The sequence below is a fragment of the Anarrhichthys ocellatus genome, unplaced genomic scaffold (genome assembly GCF_004355925.1).
Source record: "Anarrhichthys ocellatus isolate YVR2014 unplaced genomic scaffold, GSC_Weel_1.0 scaffold749, whole genome shotgun sequence".
Classification (NCBI taxonomy): Eukaryota; Metazoa; Chordata; class Actinopteri; order Perciformes; family Anarhichadidae; genus Anarrhichthys; species Anarrhichthys ocellatus.
In genome coordinates this window covers 1,748-20,319 of record NW_022280723.1, presented here as the reverse complement: position 1 = coordinate 20,319, position 18,572 = coordinate 1,748, and the positions used below count along the sequence as shown (strand labels likewise).

The 18,572-nt window shown below is 42.2% G+C and overlaps 1 protein-coding gene across 2 annotated transcripts; it reads left to right on the top strand.

Annotated features, from left to right (window-relative positions):
• Nucleotides 1-3,577: 3,577 nt before the first annotated feature.
• On the top strand, nucleotides 3,578-16,026 carry LOC116376963 (RNA binding protein fox-1 homolog 1-like). 2 transcript variants are annotated; one of them, XM_031838475.1, is made up of 2 exons: nucleotides 3,578-4,637; nucleotides 14,694-16,026. In XM_031838475.1, exons 1-2 carry the CDS (start codon nucleotides 4,383-4,385, stop codon nucleotides 14,844-14,846), a joined length of 408 nt encoding a protein of 135 aa, XP_031694335.1. In that variant the 5' UTR covers nucleotides 3,578-4,382; the 3' UTR covers nucleotides 14,847-16,026. The 2 variants fall into 2 exon arrangements, with proteins under 2 accessions (XP_031694335.1, XP_031694334.1); XM_031838474.1 differs by having other exon boundaries at nucleotides 14,691-16,026.
• The last annotated feature ends 2,546 nt before the right edge of the window (nucleotides 16,027-18,572 follow it).

Sequence of the window (18,572 nt, the reverse complement as noted above, 5' to 3'; positions counted from 1 at the left end):
CTCACCCAACATCGTATTTTCCTTAATTGGTTCCAACATTTTTTTTTAGCATAATCTTTTAAGGTGACACATTTGAATCCTGAACCAAACTGAACATGACTAAACATGCATTTGTTACTCTCTGACACTTATCCTGTAGACTTCATCAAACTTAGCTGCAATATTTCATTTTCCAACCATTTGTTTTTTATCAGAAAAGCACTTCCAGTCATTTACACCATTACTTAGCAAGGCCATATCTGTTTGTTTGATTTGAAAAAGGAGACGAGGAAAGAAGTATATACTTGTTTTAACACGTATTCTGCCGCACACTGAAGAGCACGAGCCATTCAACTATTATTCACATCAGAGGGAACAATATTAACCATATCATAATAACAACACCATAGACACATGAACACAGTAGTAACGCTACTGCAGATGTAAAAACACAAAAGCACTTCACTTACCAAAGCTGCTGTTCACTTAAAGACAAAGTCCATCCTCCTTTCTTTGTTAACAGAGAGTTCAATGAGACGGTTGAACAGAACATCGGTGCGGTTCAGTTCCAGCCAGAGGTCCTACTGTGAACGTGTTCTTTGAGTTGTAGATCCACTCGGGTCTCAGCAAAAGTTTTCAAAAGCACCGTAGAAAGAAATACCGTTCGTACAAATCCTTTTCCTGGCTGGGTCAGGGCTGCTAGCTGCGACCCTTTCTTACAATGTCCTTCTTCAGAAATCCGTTTCTCCTCCTTCAGCCTTTGAGTGTTAAAAAAACAAAGCTAGGTTAAAAAAAAGAATCTACACCAAGCAATATGCTAAAAATGTCATGTCAATATCATAACTTCTTACATATCTTTCAACTTGAAATGTTACTACTACGACTAACTTCTGCTAGCTGCTTCAGCGTGACAACAGTCACGCTAGCCCACTGACCAATCACGGTGCACGTTAATGCTGACGTACTTGTAGACTACCTCGGTAGCTCTGGCACGTCAAAGAATACGCCCAACATGTCAAACTAAAGATCTGATTGGTTGAACACTATGACAATCAATAATATCGTCTCCATTTACTTAAACTGCAAAGGGATTCACTTGTGAGTCTGCAGGCATCGGGCCTCTCTTCTTACCTGGAGACACAGAGGTGAAATAATAATAATAATAATAAAATGTATTTATAGAGCACTTTTCACAGACAGAAAATCACAAAGTGCTTAACAGAGCAGAAATTTAAAAGCATAAAAAACACAATGTGACTATAGAGTCAATAAAACACATATTTGAGGAGCAGGTCTAGGACATGGGTTTTTAGCTGTTTTTTAAAAGTATTCACGGAATCTGCGAGGCATAGAGTCGCAGGCAGAGCATTCCATAGCCTCGGCGCCACTGTCTCAAAGGCCCGGTCACCACGGGTCTTATATCGTGTGCGTGGAACTGACAGAAGACCTAGAGCGTTTGACCTGAGAGTGCGGGCGGGTGAATATGGGTGAAGTACATCAGCTACATAAGTAGGAGCCTGTAGTAGTAGGAAATCTGATTGGATAAAAGCTCTACTTAAAACAAGCTGCACTGGAAGCAGAGCAACTGAGGAAAACAGGAGCTGTGCAATGAGGAAATAAGATAATGGGGAAAATATTTTTATAAATTATAATACATGTAGTGTATTTCAGAAAAATAATGAAATCATAAAATAGCTATAACTTTGTGATTCTGTTTAGGCCAGCAGAGAAGGCCTTGCAGGCCCTGACGGCCCACCACTGTTGTGATCACAGATCTCAGCGATGAAATGAATTTGGTGAACTTAGTGTTATCAGATATAAATGAAACTGTGAAAACAAGACCAAGGGGATATGAAGTAGAAGACCGGAGAAGGGTAGAGCGAAACTCGAAGATAAACCTTCAAATATTGCCACCTGAAATGCAAGTGGTTTGTAAAAGGTGATTTAAGAGATCATACCAGTTTGCACAACCTGAGCTGAGATGAAGGGCATTTAATACAAAATAAAAGGCTGAAATTGCCACTAAAGCTTGAAAGGAGCTGTCATGTGTAAATATGTGTGTATTTGTATTGGGTAAGTAGAGTGTTCATATCAGCTGTTAGGACATCACAAAGTGTTTAAAAAAGCATTACTTGCATCCAGATCTAACAAGCACAACAAAGTCCTGTTTCATTATTGATGACTTGACTCGTTTGCTGCTGTAGATTTATATTTTTCTTCATTTGTATGTGAAGTGAGCCTAAGTAAACCCTAAATTGAGCATAACGCTTCTTTGCCTGGGGTGTCGACGATGACTCTCTGCCAGCAACGACGTGGCTACAGTCGCTGAGGCATCGGCAAACTGCTTTATTATGCTCACCACCATCAATCTCCATGCACAAGGATAGCCAACTTCAATACCGCTATTGGAAACAGCTAAGGTCAGACTCTCTGCCCACCTCAAAAAGTTGCTGTGATTGATTTTTAAAAATTTTAAGCCACTTTCCAAAAAGATGTTGAGCAGTGCGGAAAAAAAGCAGGGTGCTAATATGTCAGATGAATTCATCATCAAAATGATTATCTGACAGGCATGTAAATTAGAAGAAGAGCCTGGACCGCGGTGAAAGAGCATCATACCTTAACGGGGAGGAATCATTGCATTTTAAGCAGTGAGGACTAAATGTAGAAAAAGCGGAGATGAGAGGGAGAATGTCAACTTCTATTAAAAGCATGGATTTCAATCAGTTAATTGATCTTTCTCATCTCTGTAAGGGATGTATCGCTTTCCTTAGGTCTGTGTGTTTGTCCGTCCCTGTGCTGTTAGAGTGTTTGTGGGGACATCTTTCTACAGAGAAGTTTCCATGTGGGTGAGGTGGTTTCTGTTGTGATCAAACAGACTGCTGTTCTTCAAATGAAGCCAACATTCTTCTCATGTCCCATACAAAGGACACTCACAATACCACATGTTGTATTCTCATTTGATCTTATTATTTCTTTTGGTGTGTATTGACGGACAGACAGGTAGTTTGATGGCGTTATCTCCCATTCTCGTCACTGTCAGGATTTTGTGACCATACCACGGCTGCTATTCTAACTCAATGAGATACAAGGATTAACTGAGCCCCCTCACTCCTGTCCTGTCACAGCTTCACACTTGGGGCAAAGCTCCTGCCATCATACAGAGGGGCCTGATGCAATAATTGAGATAACGGTAAACACTGTCAGACCGTCTGGTGGTGTTCCACTGAGTTGTTCATGGGAAAAGAATGGTTCAAGATATTTTGAGAATATTTGAAAAAAAAGAAGGAAAAAACTTGTCTCACTTCATGCATCACCTGTCACAGCTCTGCCCCTTCTCTCCTGTCACTCTATCTCTCACTCACCTCAGCTCATTCAGTGCACCTGTTAGTCACACCCACCTCATCAGCTCATCACTCTCACCTGCTCACTCTGCTGCACCTACTATTTAGACCCCAGTCTCACACACACTCACTGCCAGAACGTTCTCCGCATTATGCCAGATTTTCCCGCGTTTACCCCCCGACTGGTGTCCCGTTGCCGACCCTGCCTGTTTGGACTTCTCCGCCTTGCCTCTGCCCCGGTAAACGACTCAGCCTTCTGTCCCCGACCACGAGATCCTGCCTCTGGTTTCTGTCTGCCTTCTCCCCTGACGGCTTGGCGTTCCACCATGTGGGATTCTACACCTGTGCAGATCCAAGAGTGTTTGCCTGTTGTGTCTTCTGCCTAGAATAAAGTTCCGTTCCAACTATTCCGTGTGTCTGTCGTACTGCTTCTGGTTCCTTACCTCACCCGTTACATTACTTCACTAAATAAAATCACAAAAAAGGAGAAGATCAAAGCTGATCAGTTTTCCCACATTCTCAGGCAGGTGGGAGGGATTGTCAAATTGTTTCAGACAATTACAAAAATTGTCTGACACAGTCCTCTGGTGTGTCAGACACTTCCAGATGATCCCCCAAACACTAAGTTAAAGGAGATACTGAGGCCCTAACTCCAACCACAGCCTAAGGGGCGTAATAATGGGCAATAATATGGGGCCTCGGAAAAAAGCCCGCGGTAAATCTGCCATTATTTAAATGAAAATGTGGAGATTTAAATAGATTTAATGTATAACAAAATGTATGATATCGCTTGAAGAAAGTTCAGCTTTTTGTCTCATGATGGTTAGAGGCCGTTTGAGACCGAGATCAAATTGTGAGAAACATTAGCCTCACTGTCTGCCTATCAAAACCAGCATACAGAAATCCATATTCTGCAATGGTCAGTCTACATTATATATTTACACAATAGATATATTTGACAAGCTACACCACGACTCAGACAACTAAACCAGTCAGACCTTATTAACCAGTTGGTTTGCTTTGTCCCTTCTGTCTGTCCTGTCTGTCCATCTATCTTTGTCCATGCAGGGTAACCAAGAGGCCCCAGCTCCCCCTGAAGCCATGGCCCAACCCTTCCCACCGGCCCAGTACCCTCCTCCACCACAGAATGGCATCCCAGCTGAGTACACCACATCCCACGCCCACCCTCCTGCAGATTACACAGGACCAAGCACGGTGGCCGAGCACGCCCTGACATTGTACACGGCGACACACACGCAGAGCGAACAGCCGGGAAACGACAGCAACACCCCCGCCCTCACAGCCAACACAGTAACGGTGAGTCTACAGTTTATATCTTCTTTATTATCTGTATTAACCATGTGGAAAGATGTGGTCCTTTCCCCTTTATTGCAGGAGACCGCCGCTCGTTTCCCTGTCAAAAGAAAAGTCAACATTTGTCAAGTGACCTCCATACCTAAAGTTACTTTTAGTAAATGAGTAAATTAGACTGGAGTAAATTAGACTTGTATTTCTGTACAATTAATCTTGATCATCGTGGCCACCGTGTCAGATTTCACACAAAATCAGATGTAGTCATGCAGGTTCACCAGAAAGTCTTTCAGCTTAGATTCCAGCAGGGCCTCCAGCAGCAACCAGCCCACCTTCAACCTGTATTCAGAAACTGCGGCAGGAGGAGGAGAGCTCAGCGCTCGTCAGCAGCGTCTCCTCCTCCGGCCAGGAGCAGAGCTTCTCCTCACTGCTCCATTGTTCACAGCTGGGAGGCAACACCGCCACCATGCTGCTAGAGACCCAAGCCATAATGCTGGGTCCACTGGAGGGAAGGCATAAAGAACAAGGACTGCGCATAGCAGACTCTCAGACGCCTGCTGCATTAAAATGAGAGGTTTTCTAAAGAGACTGTGGTGCAACAGCTTTTGTCCAGAGGGACTGCCAAAATGAACACAAAATGAAAGTTCATTGTAGTAACTTTAAGTAATGCCACTTCTGTAGTTATTTCATCCCAAACCACGATCTTTTCCTAAATCTAACCAAGTAGTTTTGTTGCCTAAACCTCCACTTGTTGTTTCCTGTGAAGATGGAGGTTTATTTTGAAAACACTGTATTAGATAGCAGTGTTATTTTGCAGCAGCAAGTTCAGCAGTTTGGTTGAATTTCTCTGTATTCTTGCCCTGCTGTTGGTTAGTAATAATCTTTTTGATGTACAGCAGATGACTGTAGATTTAGATTGTATCCCCCCAGCATTAGAGGGGAAAAGCTGACCCCTATTTGGTTGCACCTTTAACCACACCGGTTCCAAACTCCTGTGCATGGATCTCATTTGGAACTTGTTTCCTCACCAGTCCCATAGCTTATCTTATTTAGTTCACTTATGACCCTTCATTACTCTAAATACTATTTCTTCATTACCTTGTGAGTCCATCCCTGATGACGTCATGTGGTGATGAGACTCTGCATGCTCAAAACCAAGTTGGTGCTGAATCTGACTTCAGAATGCAATGGAATACAGACAGGGACATCTAACATTCACACCGCTATCTTATGATTTAACTTATGTATAATTTAGCCACCAATCCCCGGTGTGCTTTTCTCCTTTGAAGGTTTTAAGGTTTGGAGATAGTTAGCTGAGACAGAGAGTTGTGTCTGTAGTTCTGGGTGGCACGCTGGGAAGCATGCAGGCAACCGAGAGTGAAACCTCTCTCACTGACTCTAGGACAATCTTTGTGAAGTTCCTTTGACACCACAGTTCACACAACATGAAACCGACATTGAAAATGCATAAAACAAGAAAGAAAATGAGATCCAAAAGATATAGAGAATGAGGAGAGAAGAGATTTTTATTTTAAGATCAAACAAGTGTCCAACTGCATCCATGACCTATACATTCACACATATATATGCACATTTTCAGACGCAGCAGGGACAGACGCCACTGACAAATGAGCTCAATTTGAAGCTGCATTTAAGCACAGAACTGCACACAGGCAATGCTAAGGATGTCCACACCATAGTTAACTGCACCACCACTTGTCTCTAGTTGAGGAGCCTTCAAGCTGTCAGGGCCAATAAGAATGGAGCACGCTGGGAAGATATGGGAGCGTACAGACAGTGATGGCAGAGTGGGGGAGTCCAGCGAGAGGAGAAGGCACGGTACAGTCAGCATTACTGGGAGTGTTTTACAGTCGCTGTGGAGAGTTTGTCACAGGCTGTAACTGTTACTGTCAAGAGACATAGTTACTGCAGATAAAGGATACAGACACTCTACCGTATGCACGTTCACTGTGGCCTAAAAGGCACTTACTACATTTACTGTCATAAAATATGCTGTCAGACCAATATATCAGGTTCATACTGTGTTGTTTTTTTTAACTAAAAGACTAATATTAACCCATCAGCATCTCTTCTGACCTCTGTGGAACAGAACTTCATTTCAATTGTGTTTTCGTCAGAGGTGGAAACAAAGTACATGTATTGAAATATTGTAGTTGGATATTTGTACCTTATTTGTTTAGTTATTTCTTTTCAACAATATGCTTTTTGCTAGATGAAAATGTTCCTATTTACTCCACTGTATTAATGCGTGTTGTGTAGATACCAGTTGCAGCTGGTTAAATATATCATATTGTGAAATCTGATTTGGTAAACTTAAATTAAAGAAAAATGATTGTCTTACATATCCAGTGATGAAATTTTTGTCTTTACACTAGAAGTAGTGATTGTGCATCTCATGGCCTTCCTCAGCAGATGGATTTGATCACTTGTCATGGATGGATCTTCAGGCATGTACGAACAGGTCGTATATTTGGCAAAATGGTTACCCCTGTCTCCGTCTCGGATATGAAGGTGCTCCCTGATCTTTCTCCAGCCGTCCACTGACTCATGGCGATGACCTTTGACCTCATGGATGCTGGGAGAGGTTTTGGTCTGGCGTTGAAAGATATTTGATCTGTGTCTGTTGCTGATTCGGTCTCCAGGTTCCTTGCTGTTTCACTGACGTAGCGTTCCCCACAGCTGCTAATGTGGTGTCATTCACATTCTTGATGCCAGAGACCACCTTCGAACTGAGACCGGGGTTAAAGATGGAGCCAAGTTTACTTTCTTGTCTCCTTTCAAGTGCTTGTGTGTTTCTGCATGTGTGTGTGTGTGTGTGTGTGTGTGTCTTGGTCTAATCCCTGGTGAGAGAGGGCTCTGTAGCAGCCTAACCGTGTGTAATCTACCCGTCTGGCAGCACTCCCATCTGATAGCTTCAATTATAGGCTCGGGAAAGGGGCACTGCTGAGCTCAGCAAGTCACACACACACACACACACAGATATGCACACACGTTCACTCAAAAAACACAGTAACGACACATTTGGGAGATCTAAGTGGGTGTGTAATCAGGTGGAGGAGTTTGAGGCGTTTTGGGCTGCTTCTGTGTGATTCTGTGTAGCTGCCATGAGGGAGGCTTGGTTGGGTAGATTAGTTCTACAGCTTCCCCCCCTCACACACGCGGACTGTACAGCTCAGTACTGTCTCCGTGGTGACAGCGGAGGAAGCTCAGGCTGCTTGTGTATGATAATGTTCATGTAATTATTTCTCCTTCCTGCCTGGCTGCTCACACACCATGGATGGTGGAGGCATGGCGACCATAGAGGAAGAAAGAAGTGCAGAGACGGATTTGAGCTCTTTGAATGTGGCAGAAGAAGGCTTACCGCCTTAAAGCCGTTCCATTCCATACCATACCATGCTAAGCTTAATGAAAGACTACAGCCAGCTTCATGTGTTAACACACACACTGAATGGGAAATTCCAGTGGAACAAGGATCAACAAGAGAAACTTACTTTATGTAGGGATTTGTGACGCATTGGCTACTCTGAACAGGGTTATTTCACATACTGTGTAATGCTGTGTTCACACCAAATGCAAAGGGGTTTTCTCCACCGTGTTACCGGAGAGGATGAGCAGCCTTACCTCCATGTAGGCACCAACAGACTGTTCAGATCATCTTGTATGCCAACAATGTTTCTTTCCGCCGTCAACCCCGGCTGAAATAACCGCTATCACTGCTTTACCTGTTGCGGAAGTCCCAGATAAGTTTTTATCGCCTTCGTTTCTGGGTCCATAACATCTTCCAGAGGCGTTTCACCGAGCTGTAGTCCCTGTATCTATTAAGTCACACATTGGCTGAATAAAGCTGGTTTACTCCGGTGGTACGATGCCAAAATAAACAGATTTTGCCGTGATTTGATTACAATAAACGGATCAAAAGGATGCTGAAATAACTACATCATGATACTGATTTGTAAAAAGTCTGAATTCATGCTTTGTCAGTTCAGTCCTCCAAACGGCAAACAGCTTTTTAAATGCTTGTTTTCTGTATGGAGTTCTGATTGATCAGGGCTATGCTATGCTAACAATCTAGCTGCTCCTATCACTCAAATAACATAATCTACATTAGGCATACATACTGCAGTTTTAAGCCCGAGTGCCCCCTTTTTTGGGGGCTGTGGAGAAAGTTTAGCATATACCCTCAGAAAAAATGCACTTATCACAAACGAATATGATGTTGCACATCAGGTTTGTAGATGCTCCAAACACAAGTCAAACAACAACTCAATTAATTACCAAATATCAAAATCCATATAGCGCCACCTAGTCAACCCACTCGTCACATTTCTGGCTCTAAAGCTGTGGTATTTTATGCAATACGCAGACACGATACCTCAAAAGAAAGCAGACACTCCACAGATTCTGGACATATACATCAAATCCAGCTACAACAAAGCATCATCGAGATATGAGCCAAAGAACACCAACAACAGAAATCGCTTCATCAAACGATAGTTGTAAAATGTCTCTTACCGTTGCTGTTTTTCATCGATATGTTTATTTTCCCGGTAATTCCAGACAGAAATAAATTAGATCTACGTCCTGTGTTACACTAAAATCATTCCGGGCGTTTTTACATTGCTGTGAGTCGAAGCAGGAAGTCTGAGAATGGCCTTGCGTCACAACCAAGCATGTCTCACAGGACGGCGCACTGCTGATTCTGATTGGCTAACAGTGCTGTCAATCTCATTTTGGTCGATATAGCTAAATTCTATTGGCTCTAAGGCTTCTAATGAGGTGTCAATCACTGAAATCATCCAATGGGTTGCTGAGACAGAGCCCTGCGTACTCACAGGAGGCTGACATCGAGAAAAACTCCAGTCCGCAGAGAGACACAGAGGACTCAAAATGAAGCCAAACTGCTGTATTTGGATGTATTGAACACCATTAGTGATATACAAGTGAAATATATAGTTTGGTACATGAGAAAATTCAAATGGCACACATGTGCCAAAATGACCATTTTGGCACATGTGTGCTAAAACCTCTCTAAGTTTGTTCTTCTTCACTTTAACAAAGTCAGACTTTGCAGAGAGACTGTTCACATATTGTGCTATGATTTGGGAGAGGTTTAAACCTGCAGCTACAGTACATCATTCAAAAGAGATAATCATCCTGAAAGTGCTTTTTATTAGGCACACCTGAAACTTTTCAATTTGTGCTGTGTCCCATCTTCATTTGCTCTGAACCAGTAACATATAAACTGATATTTACACATCTGAACAAATTTCACAAGCGTTCCCTTTATTATAACACCAAAGTTATTCAAATAGAAGTCCAATTTTTCACAGTTCGGATTGGTGCCCCTGAATGTCTCATGGGTATTATAGAATTTAGAACTTATTGTTATATTTCAAACTGATGGCCATCAAATAAGAAATAATATTATTACAGTAGTCAATAAGGGAACAATATACTTCCAAAACCACTCCTCCCACTTCACTGCTCTTCAGGGGACCACCTGTTCACTGCACTACTGTATACAATAGATTAGCAAAGATGACTGAGATCACTGTGAAGTTTAACGTTGTCATACTATTCTTAATGTTTTGTGGTGATGTTTTAAGTTGAGATTAATCAATTAAGTATCAATTGCTAGTGACAATGCAGAACAAAAATATACTTTTTACAAAACAATACACTGACATCAGGTTCACTATGAGGGTTAAATTGATTTTGAATGTCACAGAGAAGCTAGGCTGAGGCCTGAAAGACCAGACGGGCTGGGGGCATGTATACTGTAAAGTTGTAGTGCTGTTATGGATCATATACAGTAATTCAAAGAGGATAATGGGTGTATGAGTTCAGAGTGAGAACGTTTGTATTAGCCTTTAGTCTGTTAGGGGTGAAGTGTGAGGCTCCACCTCTAGACCTCCCTGTCCTGACTTAGAAGACTAAGAAGGGACTGGTTGTACAAGGGCATGGCAGATGGCGGAAAGGACCTCCTGTAGAGATTGATGATTGTCCATCTAAAAATCTACGAGTCAAAGTAAAATACGGAAATAAATTGAAAATAGTTGTGCCTCAGTGTGTTTTGTGGCACAGAGGTTCAGTGGGTGTTGAAGTGAAGAGGTGGAGGTGCAGGAGGACTGACGGGATAATTACACTTGTGTGCACACCATTCATCTGACCTGCAAAACCCGAGCCCACAGCCATGACTGTGTGCCTGCGTGTGTGTGTCCGTTGGCCGAAGACTGAAACGACTCTGTGCGTCTCTCGCTTTCTCACACACATGGGCAGATTATAACTGCATCCCATTCACTAGAGCGCTCTTTGCCTATTCAGCTTTGTGTTTGTATTTGTGTGTGTGTGTGTGTGTGGGTGTATTTGTGATGTAATGCCATGCCATTATCCTCACTTGCCTGTCTCTCCATTTTAACGGTTCTCTCTTCAATCAGCACTTAGCCTGCATGCATCTCTGAACCCTACCTCCCTTACTGCTCTCCATGTTCTCTCTCTCTGTCTCTGTCTCCATCTCTCCCTCTCTCCCTCTCTCTTTCTGTCTCCGCTGCTACCTTCAGCACTTCTCTCTCATTGATCGGGCAGGTTTAGCTGACATCATCGTTCCATCTTCATCTCTCTTTTTCATTCTTTCTATCTCCATCCCTCCATCACCGTGTTGGTCTGATTCATTATGTACATCAACTCTTTCTGCTCTCACTCCTTTTTTGCTCCTCATTGCAAACAACACACAAGCACAGTGTGAACCATATTTTAAACCGTTGCGACTTACAGAAAGTTCCAATAACATAATCCACAGAGTCAAGAGGTAGCAGTAAAAAAATGTATTCTATATAAATGTGACACTAAACTTCATACAAACTAAAATAATTGGAAAGGACTGGCCAGACAAACTAACAAAAGAGGGAAGCCACCCATGCAAACTATTCAATGTGCCAACACAAACAAAGCTGCTAATGCAGGACCATAATACCACCAAAGAAGATGAAAAAACTAGATTATAACTGAAAAGGCTGCGTCAGGCTGCTGCTGCTGAATCCAGAGAAAGAGAGAAAGAGAGAGAGACGCTGTGTTTTCCTAATGAGGCCAGACTAGACTCGACTCACCTGAAGGATTACAGCACATACACACATTAACAGTATGATGAATTAATAGAGATATACGTTATGACCAGCAGTAAGCTTCAGATGATGGTTCAGAATAAAGGACATCCCCTGTCCTGCATATCTACTGGCTTTTCAGCGGGAAGTTCTTAACTCGGATACTTTACCATGTAGTAGACTGTGAACGCTATGTGATTACTTGATTAGTGCATGAATTTCAACAGGGTAATGTTGTCTCGAATCGAACATGAAATAGTTAGCTGGATAGCTAGCAGCGTTATAGTTACAAATCATTACAGACTGAAATCAACCAAATAATCTGATGGCTTCTGTCCGACAACAGAATATTACTTAGTTTGTATCGCGAGGTGTTCACAGGAGCAACAGCAACCGCTGATGAAACCTCCTTTTCTGCAATTTAGCCAAGATGGCGATCGTTGAAGGGTGATAAGTGTCCAGCCTTCCACGCTCAATGTTTTGATCGTAATGAGTTCACCATCTGGGTACTCAGTGTACTGCATTTTGCCATACTTGTCGCTGTGTATGCACTTATGCACGGGTTCAAGAGTAGGTACAGAAGTATTCAAATTGAGACACAGCTAGTCATCACCTGCAGTGTCATCTTATCCGGGCTGCATGTCGGGAGCCCGGCCGTCGACAACCATGCCCTGACTGCTCACAGCTCTGCATTGATGTCAGTTCATTTAGGTTAAAACCAGGCTAAACCACAATACTTCAGGGATGAGAGTTCATCATTCATTCATTGTCCATCACTCTCTGTACAAAGGACATGAACTTCCTTGGCTTTGTCTTTTCTTCATTCCTCCTTCTCTCTCTCTCTCCCCTCTATGGTGACTGCCTCTAACAGGCTCATATTAAATGGCACCCACCTTCTTGGCATTTGGCAACCAATCAATAAGACAAATCACCATGTGACCTTGCCAATATTGAAGTTAGAAATGTTGGTGGTATATATACCCACAGTTGATTATGTCTGTACATATAAAAATGAATTTGAAAAAACTATGCTTTATCATGAAATTCAATTTAATAACCTCAACACAGTGATGTAAGTGATGAGTCATGCGATTTAAATTGTAGACACTATTTTCTTGATGATAATAAAGATTTGAATTTCAAAACTTCACAATAAGTTCTTGACAAATGCTCAAAAAAATGATGACGTATTTTTTCCACCATGACTGAACAAGAAGAGCCAAACACCAGATTGGAGTCCAGTATTGCTGCTTGCTGCTCTAACAAGTGTATCTCTTGCCTGCCTTAAAAGAGTTAAACCACTAGTTTCAACACATAAAACCATTGACAGCCTTAGTGTGCTCAGTCTTTTGTTTCAGTGGAAGTAGTAGTGGGAGGTCCTCCTCTTTCCAAGAGGCCACTGCTTTGCCCATGGCTGGGTTCTGCCCTATGGAATGCACTGATACATGGGCTTCCATGTATCAGTGGTAAAGGCTACAAGGGAACTGGGTTACTGAAGTCAGCGTAATGAATAATAGAATCATTTCTTAGAGCAAAGCTGACATGAGAGCTGACCTGTCCAAGCTTACAATCCTGTATGAAGAGGTTAAGTCAATATCAAACCAGGCTAACGATGCCTGTGATTCTTCTCCAGGGTTACCCTTTCTCAGGGTATAAAGGTTTCTTTTTTTTGCATCATGGCAATGAGTGTGTGACTTCCCTTTCGCTTTGAAATATTCCAATACTTCTCAACTTTACCACTGTTACTGATTCATTTCAACTTGTATTTGACAGTCAGAATATTTTATGTATTGACTGCTGTGTCTTCTGATTGTCTCTGTAAAAAAAATTAAAAAAGGGGAACAAATACATCTCATGACCTGCGGTTCCTACTAAGGCCACCGCTCCAAATCACTACAAGTGCTGGTCCTGGGGCTTATTCCAAATGTACAGCTCCCAGCTATAGTATTGTATAGCTATAGTTGATTGACCCCTGAAATACCCAGAATGCAATATGACATGATGTCACTTCCCTCTACCCATCCATTTGTTCACATCGGTTGTAGTGCGAACAGGTTATGTAGCACAGACGGCCTAAAGCAGACAGCTCCCCGCTATTCATGGAGGATCCCAAAGCGCTCCCAGGCCAGATGGGATATGTAATCCCTCCAGCCTGTTCTGGGTCTCCACAGGGGTGTGGGCATGCTCAGAATAACTCCACAGGGAAGCAGCCCAATCAGATGCCTAGACCACCTTACTTGGCTCCTTGCTAGAGTCGCAGTTCCACCTTAAGTTCTTTCCGGATGTCTGAGCTCCTCACCCTATCTCTAATTCCACTCTGTGAAGGATACTGCTTGTATCTGCAATCATCTCATTGTTTCTGCCATTACCCAAAGTTCATGACTATAAGAGAGGGTTGGAATGTAGATCCGCTGTTAAATCTTGAGCTTTGCCTTCAAGCTCAGCTCCCTCTTGACCTACGACATTCCAGTATAGCTTTGCATTACTCTCTTTTTTTTCCTCTATGCTTTGCACCCATGCTCTTCCTCTCCGAGGCCCATTATAACATGTGATCTGGTGTTAACGTGTCACAGGTTGTTTCATGTTGTTTCTTATTCCTCTGCCAGACAGCTTCCTTAATGTCCCAGAGCACATATCATGTCATGAGAGCAGAGAGAGAGAGGGGAGATCTCAGTAATATAAAATGACCTAACATCTAAAGCTACACAGGAAGATCCAGAGCTCTTTTTGATACCCCCTTACACTCGTCCTTCACCCTTCCACACTTCTCTACTTTCTTAATATTTCAGTTGTTCTGTCAGTTCCTCTATTAATAGGATCTCTTTTCAATTGTTTTAATGTGAGACATCCAGCTGAACAACCTTGCCTCACACCTGGATCCTCTTTTTTGTATACATGATAGGAGCTAATCTTTGGCACGCTGTGTGTTTCCTTGCAGCAGGCAGAGGAGGTCGTACAGACGGAGGGCTCCCAGCAGCTCCACCTGCAGTCCAGCGATTCGTCGGAGAAGCAGCAGCCCAAGAGGCTACACGTCTCCAACATCCCTTTCCGTTTCCGTGACCCTGACCTCCGGCAAATGTTCGGGGTGAGATGACAACTGCACCACACACACACACACACACACACACACACACACACCCTTAGAGCACTGTACCATACTCCTGCTCCTGTACTTTTCAAGAATAAAGTAGCAAATGCTGTCAAATGGAGATAAGTAAAGAAATGCAATATTGCAAAAGAATTGTAAAAGTAAATCACAACAGGAAGGTTAAAGACAAATATGAGCAGATTGCATATCTGTTTACCTTTCTTGTCTCTAATATAGCATTTGGAACTGGCAGTAGGGCCTTCTAGGTTCAATGATAAAGAGTATATGTAAAGTCAATAACAAAGGAAATGCATGATTGAATATGAATTTTTGTCAATTGCCAGTAAATATAGGCATCAATATACATTCATGTGTATTGTGGGCGTTAGCTGCAGTTGTATGGACAATATGTCTTCAACACGATTGAAGACATTCTGATAAGAGTTTTCAAACAACCTTTTCAGCTACCTTTAAAGGTAGCTGAAAAGCAGTTTATATTAATATAAACTGCTTTAAAGCAGTTTATATTAAAGTCATCTCCATCATTATGGTTAATCAACTCCGACGTTTTCTTCGGATGGCAATTTTTTTGTGAGGCTTCTTGCGTCTGCGAAAGTGGACAGGAAAGGAGAGTGTTTGTTTAATGCAATGCAGTTAGATCAAATGATGAATAAATATGAAAGATCAAGACTTTGTTGATTGTGATGATGTAACACGCGCAGAAGGAATATTTTCACTCCTTCCACAGAAAAAAATATTGGCAAAACAAAAGCATATATTACGCGCTAATATTTTCCTATTGAATGGGTAAACAAAGGTTTACAGCCCCTCCTCAACTCTATTCCTTCACATCTGGCCAGATGTTACATCTATCTTACCCGGGTAAGATAGATGCCCAAGGCCACTTGTTTTGTTTCACAAACTCTAATTCTTCTTCTTCTCCTTCACTGGTTGATTACGACCATATTTAGCCTCTAGCGCCAACTTCTGACCAAACCTCAGAGTTTATCCTCACCAGAGCAGTCGATGGAAATGCGTCTAATTCTTACTTCTTTTTTTGTGACCTTGAAAATTTGCCCAACACTTTCCTGAAAACACAGCTAGTAACGTGCTGCATGGAAACCTCTTTAACAGGGGTCTTCAACGTTTTTCAGGCCAAGGACCCCCAAACTGATAGAGAGATGGAGCAGGGACCCCCGACTATATATATTGTATAAAATTGTGTTTTTATATTAAACTGGGCCTAGTGCCATGTATAAACATACCTCTTTATTGTGCATTCAATACTAAGCTATTCAAATAATACACAGGTTCATATATTCATGTTTTTATTTTAAACATGTGCAAGGTACAGTGAGTAGGGTGGCGTGTCACTGCCATTTATAAACATACCTTGTCAGCTGATACCAATGCCAATATCAACATTGCCTGTCAATTGCATGATAATCATGCATACAAGCTATTCAAATTGATGTTTTCATTTTAAACATAAATGTGGAAATGAAAATGAGTGATGTCCTATTAGTGCCACTGCCATGCATAAACATACCTGTTATCTTGCATACAATACTGAACTATTAAAATAATGGACAGATTCATGTTTAGAGAAAAAAATATATATATTATTATTATTATTTTTTTAATCAACCAAAAATTTTGCGGACCCCCTGCAGTACCCTGTTGAAGACCTCTGCTCTATATGTTGATGTTTGGCTGGGTATACTATGTGTGACAGTGGACACCACTACTTGCTTTCCTTCCCATGCCAGCAGTCTCTTTTAACCATGACCATGTTAACGGTCTAAACTTAACCAGAACCTAATCATAAAGGTAGCATGGTACCGTGCTACTGTAGCACTGACACCCTATTCCCAAACCTGCGTGTGTGTGTGTGTGTGTGTGAGAGAGAGAGAGAGAGAGAGAGAGAGAGAGAGAGAGAGAGAGAGAGCCCAAGCTTGTTAAGAGACTGGCCGGGTAAAGTGTTTACTGATGATGAAGTTTACATGCACACAGTAACACACACAGGTACATTACTGAGTATAGATTTACTGACACAGCTCTAGCGCTAACATTTCATATAATTGGAGGCTGGAGTTTTCCCCACCCTCCGACACCACCATCCACCTCCCCATTCCTCCAGTGGAGTGGAACATCTGATCCTGCAGTCACCTTGTTCCAGGGGAGGGGGGGGGGGACCACACGCCTTCTCCAGCCTCAGAGCTCCTGCTGTGGAGAAAAGAGGAGGGGATGGAATGGCCCATCAGTGGAGACACAATTAATGGGATTCCTCAGTGAGGTTAAAAGGGAGTTTATCCTCATTAGGTGTATACAGGGTGACAGCTCCAGTTATAGGTGCGAGGCATGTGTGTGTGTGTGTGTGTGTGTGTGTGTGTGTGTACGTGTTCAAGTGTGTGTATTCTTGAGAAGAAGTCTGACTGTTTTTTGCCCCGACAGTCCCCAGTCACTGAACAGCACAACACCATTTTAATAGTGATGTCATCAGGTAGATGTAGCCCCGTTAAGAGCTCGATCACAAAGACTGGAGATCCAAATCACTGGGCCTCCAGAGAACTGGAGAACAGGAAAACAAGTTAACATTTCTTATTGAATGAAGCTTTATCAAAAAAGCAAAAACAGAGTACATGAAACCAATATTCACAGACAAAGAAATACAAATGACCATCATTCCTATCAGTAACAGTAACATTCTACTTACTAAAGTGTGTTACATAGATGTGCTGCCAATTTAGTCTCATGTCTGAAGAAGCCACATAAAAAAGTAATAATGGCGGTCCGACTAGATCAGACCTGAAGCATTTCTGTAACACTTAGAAGTCTGATCGAAACATTAACGTGAAAGTATGAGGTCAGATAACGATATTAAATGCACATATTGTTCACCATATCAAGACCAGAGAAATAAGTTGATGGCTTGATTACCGTCTGTGATGTGCAAAGAAAAAAATACATCTTTAATGAATCACAAAAAAACTATAAATGAGCCATTTAGAAGTTTTTCCATTGGACTTACTCCCATACCTTGGCAACTCAGTTGATGTGCACAATACTACTATAACAGTGGAAAGCTGAAAACTCACTAGAAAAGTTTTGAATCTTATGCTGACTTCACAAGTGACTTCTCAACCGGCTTTGTCACTTCAGCAGAGCAGTATAGCAGTTTAGATCATTGAGTTTGGTGGTTTCCTGCGAGGATGTTAAATAGATCACATGCACACAGCCACATGCAACCTGTTCTCTTTTCTCCCTGTTAATGGTCCAGCTTCAAGGATTAATGATCGTGGGCCGGATGGTGCCATTGCAGTCCAGATTCCATCTAGGCTCCAGTGACACTGTCCTCCATTCACCTAAAATGGGACTTGTGAGCAACTGGCTCAATCTCCCATTACGGTTCTGCAAGACTACTGCCACAATGCAAACAAAGGCAATAGCTAGGGCATTACAGCAAATGGAATTCTGTGTCATTTCAGCAAAAGCTGTAATAGAAAAGCAATACGGGCGCATTAAACAAAGCAATATAAAGAGGTTCAATCAAAGGTGATGCAGCCACAAGCTGGAGGTTTATCTCTGTGAATTACACAATAATACACGGCGATACTCCGTCAAACACCTCTGGAAGTCCAACTCAGGAAGCAGGAATAAAGTGTACGACTGCAACAACGGAGGCACACAAGGCGAAAAGGGTACGGCCTCTGAAAGGAATAAAACTGGGTT